The 22838-nt window shown below is 39.1% G+C and overlaps 1 protein-coding gene across 4 annotated transcripts in view; it reads left to right on the forward strand.

Annotated features, from left to right (window-relative positions):
* PHF20 (PHD finger protein 20) overlaps positions 1-22838 on the forward strand; it is a 135294-nt gene that overhangs the window by 51115 nt on the left and 61341 nt on the right. For all 4 annotated transcript variants that reach the window (XM_018057792.1, XM_018057795.1, XM_018057793.1 and 1 more), the window contains 5 exons: positions 5771-5850; positions 9230-9614; positions 13850-13963; positions 15042-15230; positions 15761-15940. In XM_018057792.1, the coding sequence (XP_017913281.1) occupies positions 5771-5850; positions 9230-9614; positions 13850-13963; positions 15042-15230; positions 15761-15940 (948 nt within the window). The remainder of the gene's footprint in view (positions 1-5770; positions 5851-9229; positions 9615-13849; positions 13964-15041; positions 15231-15760; positions 15941-22838) is intronic.

The raw sequence follows: 22838 nt of genomic DNA on the forward strand, positions 1-22838 counted from the left end.
ATCTTGGGAAGGCTTGGTCTGATCTTTCTGCCACTCATAAGCTCCTTGGTGGTTTGGCCGAGGCCAAGCATTGACTGGGCAGTCTGGCGGGCAGGGGCTGTAGCCAGAGTGGAGAGCCTTGGCTGCTGGCATTGGGTGTCGCACATGATTGACTCACACTAGGGAGCAACTTTTAGAGTTTCTTAAGGGAGTCATTTAGCAGTTGGAAACTTGGGAGAACAATGCGGTGTTATTTAGCCCTTTTCACCTGGCATGAGTCTTTGGCAGTGGCAGTTAAGCATCCGTGAAGGCAGCCACACCTGGTAGCCTTGTTAGATCCTTGGTCTGTGTTGGAGTGAAAGAAGGGATTCTGCTTCCAGGAAGTCTTTGTTTGGAAGCCTTCTCTTCTCTGGTGAGTTGACCTCAGCTCCGCCCAGCTCCCCTTTTTTAAGGAGGTGTCAGAGCCACTTGCCTGTCAGGGGTTTGTACCTTTCTGCTCTGCGAGACAGTCTCTCCACAGGAAACTGAAAGTAGATTCACATTATGACAAAATGAGGAATCATTCCTTCCTGTTGATCTGTGGTTCTTTAACTTGAGTGCGCAGGCAGGCGTATCAGGTCCCTCTTCCTTAAAGTTACGCATATTCTTAGGTCCTGTGCCCCCTAGTTCAGTCTTTGTTCAGTGCCTAAGTCTGCATTTTACCAGGAGATTCTATGGAAATGATCTTATTTCTCGAGTCTCTGGCTGAAGCAATTACTATCTTTTGTTTTCTTCTTGCTGTAACTGACCCTGTGTTTGAAATGTGGGAACTCTTGGACTATGAACAGCTTTGACTAGAGATAGAAAAACAATTTAGGCCCATACGTGCAGGTGCTATCTTGGTTCTTACTATCTGGGGGGGGATGAGGGGGTTCCTTTTTAAAGTGACTTGATAGATGATGGTAATTAGAACCACATATTGATCTCTTGGCTTCCCTGGTGGCTCAGCGTTAAAGAATCCGCCTGCCAATGCAGGAGACGTGGGTTCATCCCCTGGGTCAGGAAGAGCCCCTAGAGAAGGAAATGGCAACCCATTCCAGTATTCTTGCCTGGGAAATCCAATGGACAGAGGAGCCTGGCAGGCTACAGTTCATGGCATCGCAAAGAGTTGGATACAACTTAGCGGCTAAACAATAGCAACTGTTCCCTTGCTCTGTGACAGTCCCTTTTTAAGCACTCTCCATATCTGAGCTCATTTCTTCTTCATACAAATGGGGAAAGATTGTTGCCATCAACCCCATTCTCATTTTTCAGATGAGGAAGTCAGCTCACAGGAGAAACTGCTTGAGGTTGCAGAGCACATATGTAAATAGTAGCCCGGAAGTCTGCATGGAGGTCCTCGGGGCTCCAAGGTTCCTGAAACTGCAGTGGCCAAGTATCAGCCTGCTTCTGTGGAGCAGGGTTTTCCTTAAACAGCCGGAGTTTCAGTTAGGGCCAGGTGCCCGATGGGGGAGTATGTGTGTGTGTGTACACGTGTATGTGCACCTGAAACAGTAGGGTGGGAGTAGATGGTCTGTGCTTCCTGGATTCTAGTGGTGTCTTGAGAGCCCTGATTAGTGGAAACAGGCTCTGTCCCAGTCCCTGCGTGATGATCATAGGCAGTTCACTCTCATTGCTCTGAATTCATCTGAGCAGTTGTAAATGGAAAAAGGAATTGGAATAGACAAGCAATCTGGGAAATTGTTGGGTGCAGAACCTAAGCCCATTATGTAAAATTACTAAGAGGAGAAGGCTTAGAGGAAGGTTTGCCTGCAGACACGGACCTGTCCCATCCCCTTGCCCACCTTTGAGGCACATCTGTGGGAACCTCAGGACTTTGAGAAACCATGTTTGAAAACTCCTGTCCATGATATTATGGAATTCTATGACTCCTGAAGAATGAGCGGGATAGAAAAAGGGCCCTGAAGTCACAGTTACGGTAGATTTCAGGAGCAATGTAAATCAGTCCTTTCCAGAGTCACCTGTGTATCCCTCTTTCCTTGGTCCTGGAGAAGATGAGCTTGCTACCCATCTCAAGTTTTGTTCTTACATGCCTTCTGCTATTACTAACTTCTATAGGGTTGTCTGATATGCTGGGTTCTTAACCCATAGAGAGCAAGGCCAGGAAGCTTGGTTTCATGTGGTAGAGACTGGAACTTCTTAAGGGAGCCTGAGGCAGGTCGCCTTTGTGTCACTAATGCTCTCATTTTGAATCTATCATTTACATGTGTTTTGTTAATACTGTTTGTGGCCGTGGGAGAGATCGTTGCCAGCCACCCTTTGGAGGATTCCGTGGGAAGACGTTCTTTTAGTTATGCATGAAACTGTTAAAGTCGACTTGGAGCCTCTCTCCAGGTCGAGGCCACTGTTGTCTGCGGGATGTGTTTCCTCCGAGTTATTGAAGCCCAAGTTAGGCTGTGTGCATGATCAAGAGAGAAAGTTTCAAGATGATCCCTTGTAGTTTTTGAAAGTAAAAAGGGTCAGGGCTGGGATATTGTTATCTAACAGCAGTGGTCCCCTAGGCCCTTTGGCCATAGTTTGGGTCATTTCAGAGGGGCCAGTACTGCTCTGGGTCTGTGGTTTGGAGTTGAGGCTGAGGGACTTGGGGAATAGGCATGTTGGGTCGGGAGAGAAGTCAGCAGACAGGCTTGGGTTCTGCCTCTAGCTCTGTTGTTCCTCTGAGGCCTCCATCTGAGCCTGCCGTCAAGAGTAAGCTTCAAAATTGACCTCAAGTAGCTGAAAATCTTGGACTTTTGCATAGCACGGTTTAAGTTGTCCTGGCTATTTGAAATGTCTGTAGAAATGGAGAGTTTCCATTTGGATGTAATTGATGCTGAGCTTTGTTGATTAAGATCATTGAAAGTGTAGTCTTGGATGCCCCCAAACCGCAGTCCTTAGACTTAGCAGAGCTTTGCTTTGCAAAGGGCCTGTTTCGAGCCCCACAGCACTGCTGCTTTGTTTGCCAGCACCCTCACAGTAGAGGCAGGAAGACAAGAACCCAGGCCTTCGTTGTTAAGTACTCATTAGTGATTGCTGACCTGCCTTAACAAAGTCCTTGTCATAGCCTGTCATCTCATTGCTTGCTTTAACCAACCAACTGTATATCCGTCTTGTTTGCTAGCCGCTTTTATGTGTTGACAATACTTGTGACAAATAGTCACTTTTGTAATTACCAGGAGTAAAATCAGTAGGTAATTACTAATTGTTTACGACAGTAGTTCTCAAGACTTCAGTGTGCACCAGAATCACCTGAAGTCCTTATTAAAACACACATTTCTGTTTCACGCTCCCAAAGTTATTATTCAGTATATCATGAGAAGGGCTGCTAACTTGCATTTCTGATAGGTTCATGGGGTTGTTGATGCTACAGGTCCGGGGAACCACACTTTGAGAAACACTGGAGTCCAGTGAGCCAGGCGCTGTGTGAGAAACTGGTGTTAGATGTGGTCTCTGTCCTTGGAGAGCCTGCCTTTGATTTGGCATCCGCCTTCTATGTGAAGGCACTTAAGTGTGAGGCTCTGCGGACCAGGAACCAAATGAGTGAGAAGTTCAGAGGAGGGAGAAATCTCCAGGACCAGGGAAGTCAGGAAGGTTTTATAGGAATGTTGTGGTCTTTTGAGCTGAGCACTTAAGGATGAGTGGCACATTCCAGGCAGGAAAACACTTTGATAAAGATGTGGAGGTGGAAATGTCCCAAGACAGTTTCAGTGGGTGGCAAGTAGCTAGTCACTTTGAGTTGATGGGTATTGTATGCTAGTAATTTGAAATAAGATTTGGAAAATAACTGGGCTCATATTGCATTGGACTTTGAGACACTGAAGAGGAAGGGTTTCAGTAGAGGTGGTAGCCATTTGCAGGGCCCTGTTTCGGACTGGAGGAGAAGGGTGGGCGAGGTGGGGAGAGAGTATATAAGATGGAGGCAACCAGCCAGGTGACCTTAACTTCACTGTTGGCATTATTCTGCTCCCAACCCTTGAGATTTATTTTTTTCCTTCCATGTTGAGTCATAAATTAGTTCTGAAAACTAACCATGTTTACTAGTGGTAAACCATTACATGATTACCAGTGGTTCATTGGTAATCTTGACAAGATTAACTGTAAATTTTTTTTTTTAAATAACTTCCTGGACCCAGCAAAAGAGAGACATGGGTGGGTTTTAAAATGCAAAAGTTTGAGAATGTTGGTTTGGGTGGAACTAATGAGAACTTTTGTAGGTGAATGCCTATTTGGACAGGATTATTCGGATTACCAGTTTCAATTTTTTAGCAGAGAGTGATTTTTGTTAGACTTAAAAAAAAAAAGAATAAAACTAACTGTAGCAGGCACTATTTAGTGCTTTGGCCTAGTCTCTGTTTTTAAACTTAGTAACATGCAGGTAATTCATATGGATTTTGAGATTATTAGGACCTCTAAAAGCATATCTTTAGCAGATGGTCATATTTCTTTTGAAGTTTAAAGGATATTACTATTTCTCAGCTCAGAAAATAAAGATTAAATAATAAGCAATAATTCACCAAGCAATAAACCTGCATTTTCCTTACATCTTTTTTTTTTAATGAAAGTATTGTTGATACAAAGTATTATATTGTTACAAGTATACAATACAGTGATTCACAATTCTTAAAGGTTATACTCCACTTACAATTGTTATGAAGTATTGGCTATATTCCCTTTGTTGTATAGTATATCCTTGTAGATTATCCATAATAATTGTACTTCTTGATCCTCTACCCCTATCTTGCCCCTCCCTGTTTCCCTCTCCTCACTGGTAACCACTAGTTTGTTCTCTGTATCTATGAATCTGTTTCTTTTTTTGTTATATTCATTAACTTGTATTTTTTAGATTCTGCTTATAAGTGAGATCATATAATATTCGTCTTTATCTGTCTGATTTATTTCACTTAGCACAATACTCTCCTTCAGGTCCATCCATGTTGCTATAAATGGCAAAATTTCATTTTTTTTTAAATAGCTGAGTAGTGTTCCAGTGTGTGTGTGTATATCCATGTATACATGTATCCATCCATCATCTCTATCCATTCATCTGTTGATGACACTTAGGTTGCTTCCATATCTTGCCAATTGTAAATAATGCTGCTGTGAACATTGGGGTGCATGTATCTTTTTGAATTAATGTGTTTGTTTTTGTTTAGGATGTATTTCAAAGAGTGGAATTGCTGGGTTATATGGTAGTTCTATTTTTAGTTTTTTGAGAAACCTCCATACTGGTTTCCACAGTGGCTGCACCAATTTACATTCCCACTAAGAATATAACACAGTATGTCTTTCCATCTGTGTCATCTTCAGTTTCTTACATCAGTGTCTTATAGTTTTCCAAGTACAGGTCCTTAGCTCCTTAATTAGGTTTATTCCTAGGACTCTTTTTTTGAAGCAATGATAAATGGGATTTTCCCCTTAATTTCTCTTTCTGGTAGTTCGTTGTTGGTGTTTCTTTACATTCTTAATTGTTTTACTGCTGTTTGCTCTTGGTCTAAATTCAGTGCAAGTTTTAAAAATTTTAGTGTAGCACCATAAAAATGAATTTTTTTGATGGGTTTTGATCTGTGTAGGTAAATAAATCTATAATGATAAAGAGAAAAAGGGCAAACATATTACTATCTTGGACATAAGAAAGACTAATTGTGATTCTTAAACAGTTTTTTAATTCTTGTAGGTTTATTATTGTTGTTGGAGCTCCTTTGTGTTTATGCTTTGAAAAGTTTCGTCACTTTCATAAAACTACAAGTTAAAATCGTATCTTTTTGAATTTTAGGTACTTACACTGTGAAATTTTATGATGGAGTAGTTCAGACTGTCAAACATATTCATGTCAAAGCTTTTTCCAAAGATCAGGTGAGAAATGTGGTTTTATGCTTTTGTGGTATGCATAATGCTAATATTGTAGTTTTGTTTCTCAAAGATGCTATATTTGTTCACGATGGCAAATTCTTCCTTCATCTGACATGATTTCTCCAGAAAGCAATATATAAGTTTTTAGATACTGTAAATGTTTTTCTCTCTCTGCCTTTTCCTTTTCATACAGTCTTCTCTTCTGAAGTGCCAATACTTAAGTACCATTACCTGTTAGGTCTTTTTTCCAAAATACCTGGGGATTCTTCTTTTCTCTCTCCTTGTGCCCTGCCCCCAGAGCTGTTTCCTTTCTTGGGGAACTTGCTGAGTGCTTGAGGACACCCTGAGATGTTCCCTCCTCCTCCTCTGCCTTTGCCTCTAGTTCAGGGCCGCGGCCTGGTGGGAACTGTTTCCTCTCTTGGGGAGTTTGCTGGGCGCTTGAGGACACCCTGAGATGTTCCCTCCTCCTTCTCTGCCTTTGCCTCTAGCTCAGGGCCGTGGCCTGGTGGGAGCTGTTTCCTCTCTTGGGGAGTTTGCTGGGCGCTTGAGGACACCCTGAGATGTTCCCTCCTCCTCCTCTGCCTTTGCCTCTAGCTCAGGGCCGTGGCCTAGTGGGGCGTGGATTAGTCAGTCGCTTGTGCTGGATGTGCCTGGGTTGAAAAGTTTGTTTTCTCTTGTCCCTTTCACCATCCACGTCTCAGCACAGGTCCTGAGTTTTGACACTGTAAAGTGTTGCCTACTTTCTTCATGATTTTTTCCCCTTGTAGTTTATTTTGCATTTATGTCTTAATGAAACAGCTGAGGGGAAAGATTCTGATCGTTACTATTATTTATCTCTGTGGGTGGTTGATGTGGCAGTAATGCTGGAACCTGTTGTCTTATGATCAAATGCTTTTACTTTAATAAATTCTTCTATACATATTTAGCATTTTCAAAGCATCATGATACATGATATTGTTAAAGATAGCCTCAAAAGTGTTTTTTGCCCTTTTCTGGTTTTCCTCTTCAGAAAATAGATAGAATTACAAAGCTTTAGCGCTGAAAATGTTTTCTCTTTGATCATTTGCTTTTCGGGCATCTCAGGAACTACACAGCACTGTATACATTATTTTGGCCTTAAATTTGGCAGTTTTTGTGTTAAGTTTGTGGAATGAGTTAATTTAGACAGAGGACTGAAAAGCTGCAAGATTGTGTCTAGAATCTTCCCAAGTGGAAGGACAGGGCTCCAAATAACATTCAGCTGCTGTCTCTGGTTGATAGTACTCACAGGGCCTTGATTTGGAGATGGGCACCTCACCCTGTGTGGATTGTGGGTCTTCAGTCCTCAATTCCCAGTTGCCTCTGAGTATCTCTTGTCATCTCAGACCTGGCAGGTGGTCAAGCACAGGCCCATGGCTCCTGTTTGTTTTCCTTTCCCAAGAGGACATAGTGTTTTTGATAAATGACTTCTCAGCAAGGCCACTTACAAAGCAAAACTTCTTAAAAAATAATTGTCAATTTTTAAAGCTTTTTTTCATATAGTAATTGCTTCTTTTTTTTTTAAATAGGCATTTACTGCCCTAAATGGTTTGATCATCTATATTTAAGGAACATTTATCTTTTTTTGTACTTATAAAAATATATTTGTTTGCTGTAGAAAATTTAGAAAGCACAGAAAAGCACATTGAAAGTAAAAATTGTTTAATTCTGTCATCTAGATACAGTTGCTCGTAACATTTTGATGTATAGCCTTCTGTATTTTTTAAAAAGATACTTATGTATATATGTATTTCTTTTCCCAATTTGAGTCATATGTTACTGTTCTGTAACTTGCTCTTTTAACACAATAATCTTTTACCAAGTTCCTAAGTCCTGTTTGGGAATATAGCTCTTAATGGCTATATGCTGCTAAGTCACTTCAGTCATGTCCGACTCTGTGCGACCCCATAGACAGCAGCCCACCAGGCTCCCCCGTCCCTGGGATTCTCCAGGCAAGAACACTGGAGTGGGTTTCCATTTCCTTCTCCAATGCATGAAAGTGAAAAGTGAAAGTGAAGTCGCTCAGTCGTGCCTGACCCTCAGCAACCCCACGGACTGCAGCCTTCCAGGCTCCTCGATCCATGGGATTTTCCAGGCAAGAGTACTGGAGTGGGGTGCCATTGCCTTCTCCGTAATGGCTATATAGTATTTATAATATGTATATATCCCAACTTTGTGTAACCAGTTTCCTAGTGGTCATTTAAAGATATTTGTAAGTCTGGGTACATAAGTCCAATTATTTTATTAGCAAATTTCGTTTCTAGGAATTCATTCTAGTTCAAAAGTAGAAGCGTAAGTCTTTTGACCCAAATTGCCAACCCCTCTTCGTGGTGGTTGCAATTTATATTTCTCCCAGCAGTTACTAAGGAGGGCTTGTTCTCAAACCTAGCTGCTTTTAAACAATTTAGAGGACTTGAAAAATGAAATTTCCTCCTAGGCTCTAACCACAAGGATTCTCCTTATTTATTATTTTTCCCCTTGGGACAAATTAAACTTTTACTCACTGCATATTTAGTGAGTAAACTTTTACTCACTGTTTCTTGCTCCTGGCAAAGTTCTGTGTGCCTAGTTTTTGCTTGGTGCTAGGGGTCCCATATAAACTTGATGTGGTGGCCTCTGCTCTTCTCTTGAGGTCTTGGAAGGAAGATACATACACAAATAAACTTAATTGTAGTTTTAGAAACTCTGGAGCTTTCAGAGCTGGCTTTATTATGAGACAGTAGACAGTGTACTAGGAAACGAGATTTTAAAAGAAAGTAATTTAGGAGGAAAGTAACCAAGAAGTAGTACTTCTTCCTGATGCACAAAAACTCAGTAGCTCAGGAACGTAGTAGGACTGAGCACAGCCTTTACCCAGTAGAGGAAGCAAAGACTGTCTGTTTCTGAGTTGGTCAATCTTTACAGCTTTCCTGTTCAGCCACCAGTTATCAGCTTATTGGGTTCTTCTCTACACAGGATGTCAACTTCTGAAAGACCCTGGGTCAGTGTAGTCACGCTTGGGATGACAACAGACAGGGCAGAAGGCATTTTCTTAGAACATCGCTATCAAAAAGATTGCTTCCCAGAAGAGGTCCCTGGGGTAGTTGTCTGTCCCTTTAACTACTTTCCAGTGACTTGTTAATCATACGGGAGATAGCATTGTCTCAGAAGAAATTCAACATGACTCTGTTATTTTCTTTAAACTTAGGACTGGTTCTCAAACCTCAGCATATGGATGGATATTTTCAGTGGTGCTTTCCATTATGTGACCTGAAATATATCCTCTTTTAATTTCTTTTATCTTCATAAGTTTACAAAAAACCACCTGGTTTTATATTTGCAAGTAATCACAAAGTGTGTTTCATCGCTATTTTGCTCATTTTAGAATATTGTGGGTAATGCTAGGCCTAAAGAAACAGAACACAAAAGTCTTCTATCATCTGATAAACGAGAAAAGTTTAAAGAACAGAGAAAACCCACAGCCATTGTGAAGAAAGACAAAGAGGACAAAGCCTTAAAGACAGAAAAGCGAGCCAAGCAGTCTGATAAAGAAGGAAAGTTAATCTGTGCTGAAAAGGGGAAAGCGTCAGAGAAGAGCCTTCCCAAGAACGAGAAGGAAGATAAGGAGAACATTTCAGAAAATGACAGAGAGTATTCTGGAGATGCTCAAGTGGATAAGAAGCCTGAAAATGACATTGTGAAGAGTCCACAGGAGAACTTGAGGGAGCCAAAAAGAAAGCGAGGCCGACCCCCTTCCATTGCTCCTACTGGTGAGTTTCCCAGGTGTGCACTACAAGAGTGTTCTTTTTGTGGTTCTTTGTGGTTCTTTATAACTTTGTCATTTAACCCTTTGTTTCTGTGACTGACCTTGAGTCATCCTGTCACCCGAAAACAAGTCATGTCCGTGGAGCTGAATTTTATGGGAGGCATATATCCAGAGGAACATAAATTTGGGAAACATATTCTTGGCTGGGCTTCTGAGGTGAAAGATAGCTCTTCACTAGATGCTTCAGCTTATATGATAAAACTTAGTAAGCTAAGGCCTTTTGCTTGTGCCAGTTCAAATGATTCACTTCAAGTTAGCTTACCTAGAACCTGGAATCTGGAAATAGTGTTTTCATGAGCAACATGAAAGGGGAAAAAAGAGAGGTGAGTAGGTGTGGGTATCTCTGGAGGAGGTAGGAACAAAAACGCTGGACCTGGGAAGGGCGGGTTACATTTGAAATTGAGCTCTCTGAAGAGTGACTATGGATTGGTACTTTTCAATCTAAATGAAAAGCTGAGATGGCTAATTGGTAGAGTCAAGGTTAGAGGATTTAGGGACGAGTACACAATTATTTTAAGAAGTTGGAATTTGGAATTCTTCTAGACTAGCCAAGAAAGAAACAAACCCTGAATTTCTTCCTAAGCCAAACATTCCTTCGCTGTATTGAGTGGCGTGAAAACCTCCCAGGATCTCTGTACTGAACACTGTCTATGATTATGTGGCAGAGGCCTGCAAATATTCTTGGTTACGTGTACTTTACATAAAAACCGTGAATCCCTGCCATTTTAAAGTGATACCTGTTTTTTTCTTACAAGTCTAAATAGCTGCCAAAGATAAATGAAAAATATAAACTATGACATAAAATATATTTTCATCAAAACTGTGGAACTACAGTATGTATGGCTGAATCCCTTCTCTGTTTACCTCAAACTATCACAACATTGTTAGTCAGCTATGTTTATTGTTGTTGTTTAGTCACTACGTTGTGTCTGACTCTTTGGTGACCCCATGGACTGTAGCCCACCAGGCTCCTCTGTCTGTGGGATTTCCTAGGCATGAATACTGGAGTGGGTTGCTGTTTCCTTCTCCAGGGAATCTTCCTGACTCAGGAATTGAACCCATGTCTTCTACATTGCAGGTGATTTCTTTACCACTGAGCCACCTGGGAAAGCCCTAATTGACTGTACCACAATACAAAATAAAAAGTTAAAAAAAAAAACCAAAACAAAATATAAAAAACTGTGGAACTACAGCATCAACCCTTTTGTTGTCCCCTTAATGATGCAGAATGCAAAGCCAGTCTTATCTGTCAATCCAGACAGCAACATCATATGTAATTTTTGTGGAAAAACTCTTATTTCCTTCAAATAAATGTATTAGTGCTCATTCCCAGTAGGCAGCCTTCTTACATCTTAGTCCTAATTTTAAGGTATGAAATTGGACAATGGTTTGATTTCTTCCCAGTTGAAATAAGGCACTTCCCCTTTCAGTGGTTGTTTTCACTCTCAAAGAGCTCAGCATTGTACCTCTGCCTAACTGGGGCCTAGACTTGTGCTGTCCAGTATGGTAGCTGCTAGCCACTTGTGGTTATTGAGCACTTGAAATGTGGCTATTCTGAATTGAGATGGGAAACACACACTGGAGGGAATTCCCTGGCTGCCCAGTGGTTAGGACTCCGTGCTTTCGCTGCCCAGAGTCTGGGTTCAATCCCTTGTCTGGAAACTAAGATCCCACAAGCCACATGGCATTGCCAAATAAACAAAACACAAAACAAAACCCATAAAACACACTCTGGATTGCAAATAGTACTAAACAACAGCAACAAAAAAAAAACCCACCCACGAATGTAGAATATCTCAATAGTTTAAAAATATTGATTACATATTGAAATGATATTTTTGGATGCATTGGGTTAAATATGAATTAAATATTCATATTTAAGTATATAAATGTTACTTTTTATATTTACAGAATATTTTATATAAATATAAAATTTAAATCTATTCAATATAATTCATCTGTTAATATAAATATGTAGCTATTTTATATATTTAACATATATATAAAATATAAGTTTAAATTATTTTCACTTTTTTAACTTTTTCAAGTGACAACTGAAAATTTTAAATTATCTCTGTGGCTTCCCTTTGTGGCTCTCATATTTCTGTTGGACAGCAGTGGTCTAAATTCACTGGCTTTCTCAGTAGGATTCCAAGAGAGAATTAAGCTCTAATGCCCAAGGCATCTGTAACCTGTAGTGAACTGACTTCTGCCAGTTGGTGGTGGTACTAGTTATAAACCACTCTTGGGAGAGTTAAGAAAATAACCTTTGTTCTGTTTTCAAATGAGGAACCCCTGTTGAGAAGGTCTAGACGTTTTAAACCTCTGTGCAGTGTACCGTTTTGCGATGTGGGATGTAAATAAGCAGGCCTTTTTGTGTAAGTGGGAGAAGGGCACTTATTCAAGAAAAGGTAGACAGTGTGGACAGGCAGAAACCTGCTGTGTCCTCACTGTAGTTTAGGGAAGAGAGTGAGTGTGTGGGACTTGAGCGTTCTGAAACAGAATCCCCTTTGGTTACTCTTACAGTGGGTTGTACTCTCTGGAAAGTGTAGACTGGGATACTTGCATTCCAGTCTGCAGACTGCTTCTCTGAAGCCACCTTACTTCACTCAGATTAAAAATGGGGCATTCAGTTTATTGCTTGTATTAAGTGTACGATGTTACACAAGATAGGATCAAATGTAATAGAGAACTGGGGTTTTCCAAGCTTACTGTTAACACTTGCCTGAGCTGTTCCTCTCGTTAGAATCTCTGGAGCAGGATCTGGGAATACTAATTATTAACAACCTTCCCAGATGATTCTTACTGTAAAAAGAATTCATTGTTGGGAAACATTGAATTTCTGTGTGGTTAGCCCCGTTTTGTATATGGTATCAATGTGAAGGCTTGCCAGTATTTCATATACTTCAAATCCCCTTTAAAAATTGCTTGAAATAAGTCAATTGACATGGTGGAGGCTTGAGCTCGCTAGATTATGTGGACCTTACTGGAACCAGATCTGAGCTATTTAGGGAGGGTTGTTTGTATTTAATGTGGAATGTGTGTGATCTCTAAGTTCCCACCCTTGGAACGAAGTAATGTTGGCACATTGAGAAGCTTGAACACACAAAGAACCAAAGAGATCAGCATTCTCATCAGGTTTGCCTCTTCAAAGCTCAACCCTCTGTCCTTTGTACATTTGACATGGCAGATCTGAAGCTTCTGGTCTTAGATGAGTCTTCTCTCTCCCCCTCCTTCTTCCCCTCCCATTTCCTTCCCTCTTCCCTCTCTTCCTTCCCCTGGCTGCTGCTTTCTCTCGTTTCAACCTTCATCAGACCCCCTAGCCCTACCTTTCCTTCAAGTTTCCCAATTTCTTTTCTTTTGTTTTTTATCTTCTGCCTGCCTCTTTGATTCTTATCTTTCCTGATGGGAGAGAACTTCTTAAGCATTAGGTTTAAAAAATAAAAAGTGAGTACTGTCTAAGGGTTTAGCTTCTGCACTGCTAAAATTATGTCAGTGCTGGATTTGCCAGTGTTAAGCAGCCTTGTCTGGAACATTGGCTATCAAATAGCATGGTCTCCTGAGATTTTTCTGGAATTGTTTTTAAGAGGTTGTAAATGTTGACATTCTCTTTGGTCCCTCAAAACTAGGACCAATGCCAAGCTGACCAGTTCAGCAAGTAGAGGCTGAAAATAATAATCAAACTTTAGTCCCAGGGTACAACATTTTAAGAATTAGCCTGCATGGTGGATTTCCTGAGTACTGGATAAGCCAAATTTTGATGAGAAGATTTGATGGTTATAAAAATGACTTTACTATTGCCTTTGTACCCTCATATTTTAAAGGAGTCATATTAGGATATTTAAGGAGTGGGTTTTAGGAGATCAGTATATGACTAAAGCTGGGTCATAGGAAAGATCACAAAGATTCAGAGGTCAGTCTGCAGGGTGTCAGCATTTCCTATAAGGTAGTAATCTCTCACCCATTTCACTTTTTACTCCTTCTGGCTTAAGTAAGAATGCCCTTTGAGGGTTTATTTATCATGCAACGATTTGTGTGGATGTGTGTGTATATACATATATACATATATATTATATATATACACACACATATATATGTTTTATTTGTATACAGCATGAGAATTGGTAAAAAAAAAACTACATATCTTTTTGTGTGTGTGTGGTTTTATATACATTGTAGCTGTGGATTCAAACTCTCAAACTTTGCAACCAATAACATTGGAATTGAGAAGACGGAAAATATCAAAAGGAAATGAAGTCCCGTTAAAACGTCCTCGGCTTGACAAAAATTCATGTGAGTCTTCAGTTTGTGTATGTGTGGCTGGAACTTGACAACCACTGGGTTAGCTCCCCTGTGTCCGTGTTGTCCCCTGGGCCTGATAGACTCTAATGCTTGTTGATCACAGGGGCTAGTGTGAATGGGATGTGTTTGGATCAGAGGAGTTTTGCTAGAGGGAAAATAAATCCCAAAGCACAAGCTATGTTAATGTTGAGTTCAGTAATGCCATTTCCATACCCATCTGATTTGGATTCCACTGGAAATTTAATGGCTTAGGAAGTGATGGATTTCATATGCTGAGTGAAACTTTAAATATATATTTATTGATGTTACTCTAGCACAGGGAGCTATATATTTTAAAATAACCTAGTGTAGTGGAAGAGTCTGAAAAAGAGCATATATATGTGCATGAACCTATATATTCATGCACACCTGAAACTATCACAACATTGTAAATCAACTATACTTCCATTAAAAAAAATGCTATTGATTGATTTTTTAAAAATACCCTATTGGTTCCAGAAAGGACTTGTGATGACTCTAAGGCGCTGTAAACCTTATTGCCTTGGGGTGTTGTTAATATGTACATTTTTATGTTGGAAAGCCCCAAAATAGCACTTGTCAAGTGGGATGTGACCTTGCCCACATATTTTCATATCATAAATCTTTAAATTAGGAAAATTATGTCCTGGCAGAAAGACTGTGCCTTTATTTAAAACTATAAGCCAGGATAAGGTATTTCCTTTCATCATTGATGCCAGAAGTCTATTTGAAGCCCTTATCAAGGCAGCCAGTCCAGAAATCTGTGTGTGCTAATTCACTTCAGTAGTGTCTGACTCTTTGTGACTCTGTGGACTATAGCCCGCCAGGCTCCTCTGTCCATGGGATTCTCCAGGCAAGAATACTAGAGTGGGTTGCCATTTCCTCCTCCAGGGGATCTTCCCAACACAGGTATTGAACCTGCATCTCTTATGTCTCCTGCATTGGTAGGTGGGTTCTTTACCACTAGCATCTCGTGGGAAGCCCCAGAAATCTGTAGTAGCAGAGTTATTTCTTCTGGTCTCTTGACTGCAACTCTCTTAATGATTTATAGCCCAGGAAAAGTCAAAAAACTACTCGGAAAACACTGACAAAGACTTATCAAGGAGACGGTCTTCCAGGCTGTCCACTAATGGGACCCACGAAATTCTAAATCCTGACTTGGTTGTATCAGATTTGGTTGATACGGTTAATACTGATCCTTTGCAAAACACTTCATCCAATACCAAGGAATCAGAAGAAGGTGAGTCAGAGTCTGTTCTAGAATGGTCTTGCCAATCTGCTGCCTGTCTGGTGAGAACCTGTCTAAATCAGTCATTGTGTACTGCCTTACACAAGTTTTAGATTGTCTTGAAATCAAGATATTGATTTGGCTGCAGTGTTTCTCATCTTATTTTTCACTGAGGATTCACAGACAAACTTTTGTGTGCATTTGTGATTGATTTTGCTTGTGTATGTGAATGTTGGGTTGGAGGTACAGTGCTAAAGAGCCTTGTTCTTCCGTCTTTCTGATGCCATCTTACTCTAGTGCCTCTGCCTTTTTGTTAATATTTCCAGTAGATCCTCCCTTCGCTTTAGCTTCTTGTTAGCCTTTTTCTTTGATATGCTTACAACCCTGACTATGTGTGCTAGAGCCTGTGAATGTATTCTTGTATGCTGTGAAGTGAACGGCTTCCTCTAAAAAGACCCTGACTTTATTAGTCTTTTGTGGGACTTTTGGTTCTCAGACTAACTACATATATATGTTCCCCAATCTTTCTCTTTTTCTTCTAGGTCAGTTGAAATCTCCTTTGGAAGCTGGCCAGGTCTCATCCGCAATAACTTGCCACTCCACTGGGGATGGATTGGGGCCTGCAGGCTTGGAGTTGAACTGCAAGTCAATGGGAGAAAACACTATGAAAACAGAACCGGCTTCTCCCCTTGCTGAATTACAAGAGATTTCTACTGTGGCAGGTTCATATTTAGAGTTAACATAATCCACTTATAAAATATGCTTTTGCTTCTGCTTTGATTGTGAACTAAAAAAATGAACTTTCCTAATGTTTTTTTTACCCTTTATTAATAACAATTTCTTATTTTCTTATTCTATATACTTAAAAAATGCTACATGCTTGTCTGATATTGCTAATTTGTACTTCCTCTCTTTTCTTGATTTACTGAGGATTTATCAGTTTTGTTAATAATTTCAAAGAACTAACCTTTTGCTTTAGTTTTCTCTATTTAAGAAAAATGTCATTGATTTCTATTTTGATCTTGTTTTCTTTCTTTAAATGTTTCTAGAAATATAGGTCATTGATTAGATCCTTTTTTCTAATATGAGCATTTAAAGTTATAAAATATCCTACTAAGCACTGCTTTAGCTGCATCCTACAAATTTTGATATGTTGTATATTCATTTTCATTCAGTTCAGAATATCTATGATTTATTTGTTGATGTGTGTTACTTAGAAATATGTTTCATTTCCAAGTGTTAGGTTTTTTTATAGATACCTTGTTGTTAGCTGATTTCTGATATAATTCCATGATGGTCAAAGAACATACTCTATAGGATTTCAGTCTTTATTTGTTTTTATTTTTGGCCATGCCACGGGGGCATGGGAGCTTTTAGTTCCCCTACCGAGGATCAAACCCACACCCTCTGCAGTGAAAGCGTGTAATCTTAACCACTGGACTGCCAGGGAATTACCCCAATCTTTATACATTTGCTGTGCTGCTTTTTCTGGTCCAGCATATGATCTGTCTTGATGAATATTCTGTATGCGTTTGAAAAAATTGTGTGTTCTGCCATGGTTGTAAATCTGTCAGTTAGGTCAGGGTGGTTGATGGTGTTTTTTCGATACGTTGCCACTGGTTTAGTTTTGTTTTTTCTGTGTGTGTATCTGTTTCTACCAGTTACTAAGAGATGGGTGATTGTGGATTTATCTTTTTCTCCCTTTAATTCTATCAGTCTTGATCCATGAATTTGGAAGTTTTGTTTTTATTTGCATGCATATTTTTAATTGCTATGTCCTCCTAATGAATTGACCCGCTTTGTGTTTTGTTTTGGCTGTAAGGCTTGTGGAATGTTCCCTGACCAGGAATTGAACCCGGGCCCCGGCAGTGAAAGCCCCATGATTCCTGACCATGAATTGCCCTCTTTGTAATGTGAAATATCACTGTATCTTCGGTGGTAGTCTTTTTCTTGACTGTCACACTGCTGCTGCTAAGTCACTTCAGTTGTGTCCGACTCTGTGCGACCCCATAGACGGCAGCCCACCAGGCTCCCCTGTCCCTGGGATTCTCCAGGCAAGAACACTGGAGTGGATTGCCATTCCCTTCTCCAATGCATGAAAGTGAAAAGTGAAAGTGAAGTCGCTCAGTCGTGTCCGACTCTCAGCGACCCCATGGACTGCAGCCTTCCAGGCTCCCCCATCCATGGGATTTTCCAGGCAAGAGTACTGGAGTGGGGTGCCATTGCCTTCTCCAGACTGTCACACTATGATGTGCTTAAATTTGTTTTAGTTTTGTGTTTAACCTGCTTGAGAGTCACTGAGCTTGAATATGAAAATTGACTTATTCTTGTATCCTTTTTCTGATGTTAGAACAGGTATTCCACCTTTCTTTTGCTTTCTATATACATGGTCTGTCTATTTCTGTCTCTTTTCTTTCAATATAACTATGCCTTTAAGTTCAAACTGCCTTTTATAGATAGTTGGGTTTGGATTTTAACAGCATTGTTTAGTTACATTAAATGAAATTAGCGATACGATTGCATTGAGGTCTGCCATTTTGCTTTTTGTTGTGTGTTGATCCTGTGTTTTGTTCTTTTCCTTCTTTCCTATTTTTTCGGGTTAATTGAATTTTTAAAATCCAATTTTAATTCATCTATTAGCTTTAAGCTATACTTCTTAGCATTTGTTTTAGAGGTTACTCTAGGTATTACAATGTATATATGTACTTTTCACAGTTTACTTATAGTTAATATTGAACCATCTTATATAAAATGTTGTGTAATCCATTAACACCCCCTTTTTATGCTCTAGTTATAACATGAGTTGAATCTACTTATGCTATAAAGTTGACAGTATAGTATTATAATTTTTGCTCATGTATTTTAAAGAAGATAAAAGAGATAGTGATTTATACATGTATTTACCATATCCAGTATTCTTCATATCTTTTGTTTTTTAATTTATTTATTTTTAACTGGAGGATAATTGCTTTAAAATATTGTATTTGTTTCTGCTGTATATCAACATGAATCAGCCATAGGTATATGCATGTCCCCTCCCTCTTGAACCTCTCTTCTTTATTTCTTCTTGAAGATTTCTTTTCATGTTAAATTTTCCTTTTGTGTTTTTTGTTTTTTTTTTTTCTGTAGGGCAGGTTTCCTGGTAAGACATTGTCTAGGTTTCTGTTTATTTGAACATGACTTTATTTAACTTTCATTCTTAAAGGATATTTTCACTGGATATAGAATTGTGGGTTTACAGTTTTTCTTTCTTTAAATACTTTAAAGTATCACTTCTTTATAATAACTTTAAAAATGTTATTCATGGTCTTCTATTGTTTCTGAATGGAAGTTAGTGATCATTCATACTGTTGTTTTCCCAGACTGTAATGTGTTGTTTTCTTTCTGGCTGCTTTCAAGATTTTCTTCTTCATCTTTGATTTTTAGCAGTTGACTATGACGTGTTAAAATTTGTTTTAGTGTTGTATATAACTTGCTTGAAATTTACTGAGCTTGAATATGAAAACTGACTTATTTCATCAAATTTATGTGAGACTTTTAGAAACTACCCCACAGGTCACTGGAACTCTGTGGATTTTTATGTTTTTGTTCAGTTTTCCCCCTTCATTTCCAGACTGAAAAATTTTCAATATATTTTCAAATGCTTTTCTCAACTCCACTCTGCTTTTAAGCCCATCCAGTGAATTTTTTTATTTCTAGTACTTTTTAGTTCTGTCATATTCCTTTTATTCGCCTATATTCTCTGCTGAGATTTTCAGTCTGTTTACTCATCATAAGCATAGTTTCAATAGCTTTTTAAAAATACCTATCTAACAACATATAGATTATCCTGAAGTTAATCGCCATTGACTGACTTCACTCTAGGTGACACTTTCCCATTTCTTTATATCTCTAATGTATTGGATTATAGCCTTTGCATTGTGAGTGATAGGTTGTAGTTTGGATTATGTTATGTTCCTCTGAAGAATAATGATTTCTTTGTTTTAAAGGGAAATTTATTTGAACTCAAAACTCCAGTTTCTTAATGTAGACCTTTTTTTTTATTAATAAAAATCTTTATTGAATTGTTGCAATATGCTTCTGTTTTATGTTTTCTTTTCTCCTGCAGTGGGCAGAATCTGAAACTTCTGTTCAGTCTTTGAGCTTTAGTTGGTCTTCTTGGAATTCTATAGGTTTGGAGATAAGTCAGAGATCAGACAGAATTTAAATGTATCAAATGAGGTCACCCTTTTGTGGCTGTCTTCTTGCTAAGATTTTACTCCTCACTTTCTAGCTGTTGTCATTGCACTGAACTTTGTCTTCTGTCTCTTCAGCCAATAAGACTCAAGGGTTTTAGCTATGCAGTGCTTCTTACTGGAGCCCACCTTTACATGAAAAGTTTATTTCAAATGTCTGACTCGTGTTTCTGTCTCTCTTTGTTGCTCTTCAGTGCCTTTAGATATTTTTTTCTTTTATATTTTTTCCCCAGAGTTTATAATGGTTGTAATCAAAAGGGTTGTTTCCATGGGAGGTCTTCTACCATTACTGACAGAGAAAACTCTACCTCATGTTGAGAGACACACAGTTTAGGTAGTTGCACATATCCATGACTATCACAGAAAGATAAGTACCATGATTGTGTGTTGCATTAATAGCTATTTGGATGTTATTGGTAGTGCAAAAAAAATCATAATTTAATGTTATGTTTCTGATAAATGGTTCCTTTTGATGGATATTTAGGTTATTACTAAGCAATAGCAAAGTATTTCAAGCATTAATATAGTAATCCTTGAACACTTATGAAGAGTCCTGTAGGATATGTTTTTATAAGTATGATTGCTAGATTCAACAGAATGCGTGTTTTAAATTCCGATGACAAATCATCCTTCATAAAAAGACCATTCTGCTTTATATTATGATCAAGAGTGTGGTACAGTACAGAGTGTGGTACGTGTTTTCCCTACAGTCTTGCTGTCTGTGGATACTACTCATCTTTTGAATTTTCTTTAATGTAGGTTAACATTGGAAACAAGGTTTACTTTTTAAGTTGTATTTTTTAAAATGAGATTGAACAGTTTTTCATGTTTTATTGAATATTTTAGTCTATTTTTTGTGAATTGTCTTTAAATAGTCTTTGTCCACTTCCTGTAGGATTATTTGTTTTTTATTATTGATTTGCCAAGTTTCCTTTGTATGTTATTGATACGGATCCTTTGTCTTTTGTATATATTGTACTGTATTTTCTCTTGGTCTGTTGCTTGTCTTTTACTTTTAATCATTGTATTTCATAATAATGAAATTTTTAAAAACTACATTCTTTTTTCCTTGGTACTTAAAAAATATAGTTATGATCATATTCATTAGAGAATAATTGCTTTACAATGTTGTGTTGGTTTCTGCCATATATCAACATGAATCAGCTATAGGTATACATATGTCTCCTCCCTCTTAAATCTCCCCCTCACCCCTAACCCCATTCTAAGATTCTTGATCAGCGTTCATCTTTTAAAAAAATTTTTATGTATTCATTTTTGACTGTGCTGGGTTTTCATTGCTGCACATGGACATTCTCTACTGTGGGTGAGCAGAGTTGCTGTGCTCGAGCTTCTCACTGTGGTGGCTCCTCTTGTTGCAGAGCACAGGCCCTAAGGCGCTTGGGCATCAGTAGTTACAGCTCACAGTCTCAGCTGTCCTGCGGCATGTGGGATCTTCCTGGACCAGGGATTGGACCCATGTGCCCTGCATTGGCTGCCAGATTCTTTACCACTGGACCACCAGTGAAGTCCCCAGTGTTCATCTTTTAAAAAGTTGTTTATTTTATAAAATTTGACTTAACATTAATTGAAAGAGGTAAAGCAGTGGATGAGGGAATTAGTGTGAGTAAATTCTGGTGTTTTCTAAATATCCGTGAAGGCCAAAGGGGGCTTGTAGGATATCCCTCTTCTGGACTATGCTATATTGTGAACTATGGCAGCCTAAGAGAGGAAGACATGGCCTTGTTAGAGAATTTAGCCAGAAACAAGTTATGGAATCAAATGTCTTGAGGGTCTATTGATGATATGGTTTGGGACCCGGGAAGTGTTCCTTTGGTAAACCTGGGTGGTCTGTAACCTTCTTCCTTCATGTGTGTGGAGAAGATAGGCTGTGGAGTTCCCAAAGCAGAACTTCTTGGGTGTGTATGGGCTCAGAGGAAGAATGAAGACACTTGTGGAGATTTTTGGGTCGAGCATGGTTCCCTGGAGAAGAATGTGCAGACACGCTTTTAGTGAGAGACTCAGGGAAATAGCAGAGATTAAATGAAACTGTCTTCCTGCAGTTAGGGCATGCATGGTGAGAAGACACTGCACATGTGGATGTGGAAGCTCTGGTCATATATCTTTTTTGCTCAGATTGATTAGAGTGTCCTGTTGCCCTGGGTAGCAGACGCTGTGCTAATAAGTGTCAGTAATGGAAGATCAGTCAGTGCCTGCCTGAAGACCACCTTAATCTGGGAGGTATGATGTTTAAGCTGAATCTTGACAGATGTATAGCACTACCCCATGAGTAACACAGGGGACTAGGTATTCCAGCAGAGGGGACTGTATGAATAGAGGTGTAGCACATCTCTTACTAGGCTCTTTCAAATGGAGAGAAGGTAGTCAGTTGGATATTTAGCGATTTTGTATTTTGACACTGTGTACTTGTGACTTTATTTAATATAAGCTGTCATGAAATCTATACATTTACATACTCATTTGTGTTATACTAAATGTAAATCTAATTTATATATTTAATAATACATGTAAGATTTGAAATTCTTTGCCTTTCTGGAAGAAAGGCATTACTTTCAAATTTTTCAAACACTAAGAGTAATTTAAATTTGGAGGAATTCCTTGGTGGTCCAGTGGTTACAACCTGGACTGTGTTCAATCGACCTGGCCCTGGTTCAGTCCCTCTTCCAGGAACTAAGATCCTGCAAGGTGCTCAGTGCAGCAAAAAACAAAAAAAGAGTAATTTAAATTATAAATAGAAAATTTTACAATGTTAAAATTAATGACATTTAAATAGTTTTGTTTTTATAAGACTTTTATACCATGATGACTGTATGTGTACAGAATTTATGCTTTTATGTGGATAATTTCAATTTAGGTTGGAGGGGCAGGTTTTTGTTGTTGATCAGATTCTATATAGTTGACATGAATGCAGTGGCAGAGCAGTTCTTTGAAAAGAGTAAATTGAGAGTATTCAAGGGTCACTTCTGGCTCACGCCTTTGGTCTTCTGTTCCGCTGGTGCAGAGTGTTGTGCCTCGGGCTTGTGGGCTTGTGGGTACCAAGGATCCTCTCCTTTCTTGCTGAGCCTCTTCTCAATGGCAGGGCTTCTCTCCTCAGCCGACTTTTTCTCCTTTGGGAGGGATTATTAGACTTGATGTGCAAATTTGGTGGAAATTTAATCTCAGAATTTAGAAGTCTCTTTTGGCATGGAGAACTCTCTATCACAGCCACGTGCCTTAGCTCAGCAGACTAAGCTCTTCATTATGTTGTCTTAAGGGTGATGTTGAGACATCACTTGGCAATGAATTGTTCTTCACCACTAGGAAATACGCTGTGCAGAGGAGATGAGTGAGGAGATGAGGTTAGAGGCTAAATCCCAGTGCTTGTTTT

Source organism: Capra hircus, chromosome 13, assembly GCF_001704415.2.
Source record: "Capra hircus breed San Clemente chromosome 13, ASM170441v1, whole genome shotgun sequence".
Taxonomy (NCBI): domain Eukaryota; kingdom Metazoa; phylum Chordata; class Mammalia; order Artiodactyla; family Bovidae; genus Capra; species Capra hircus.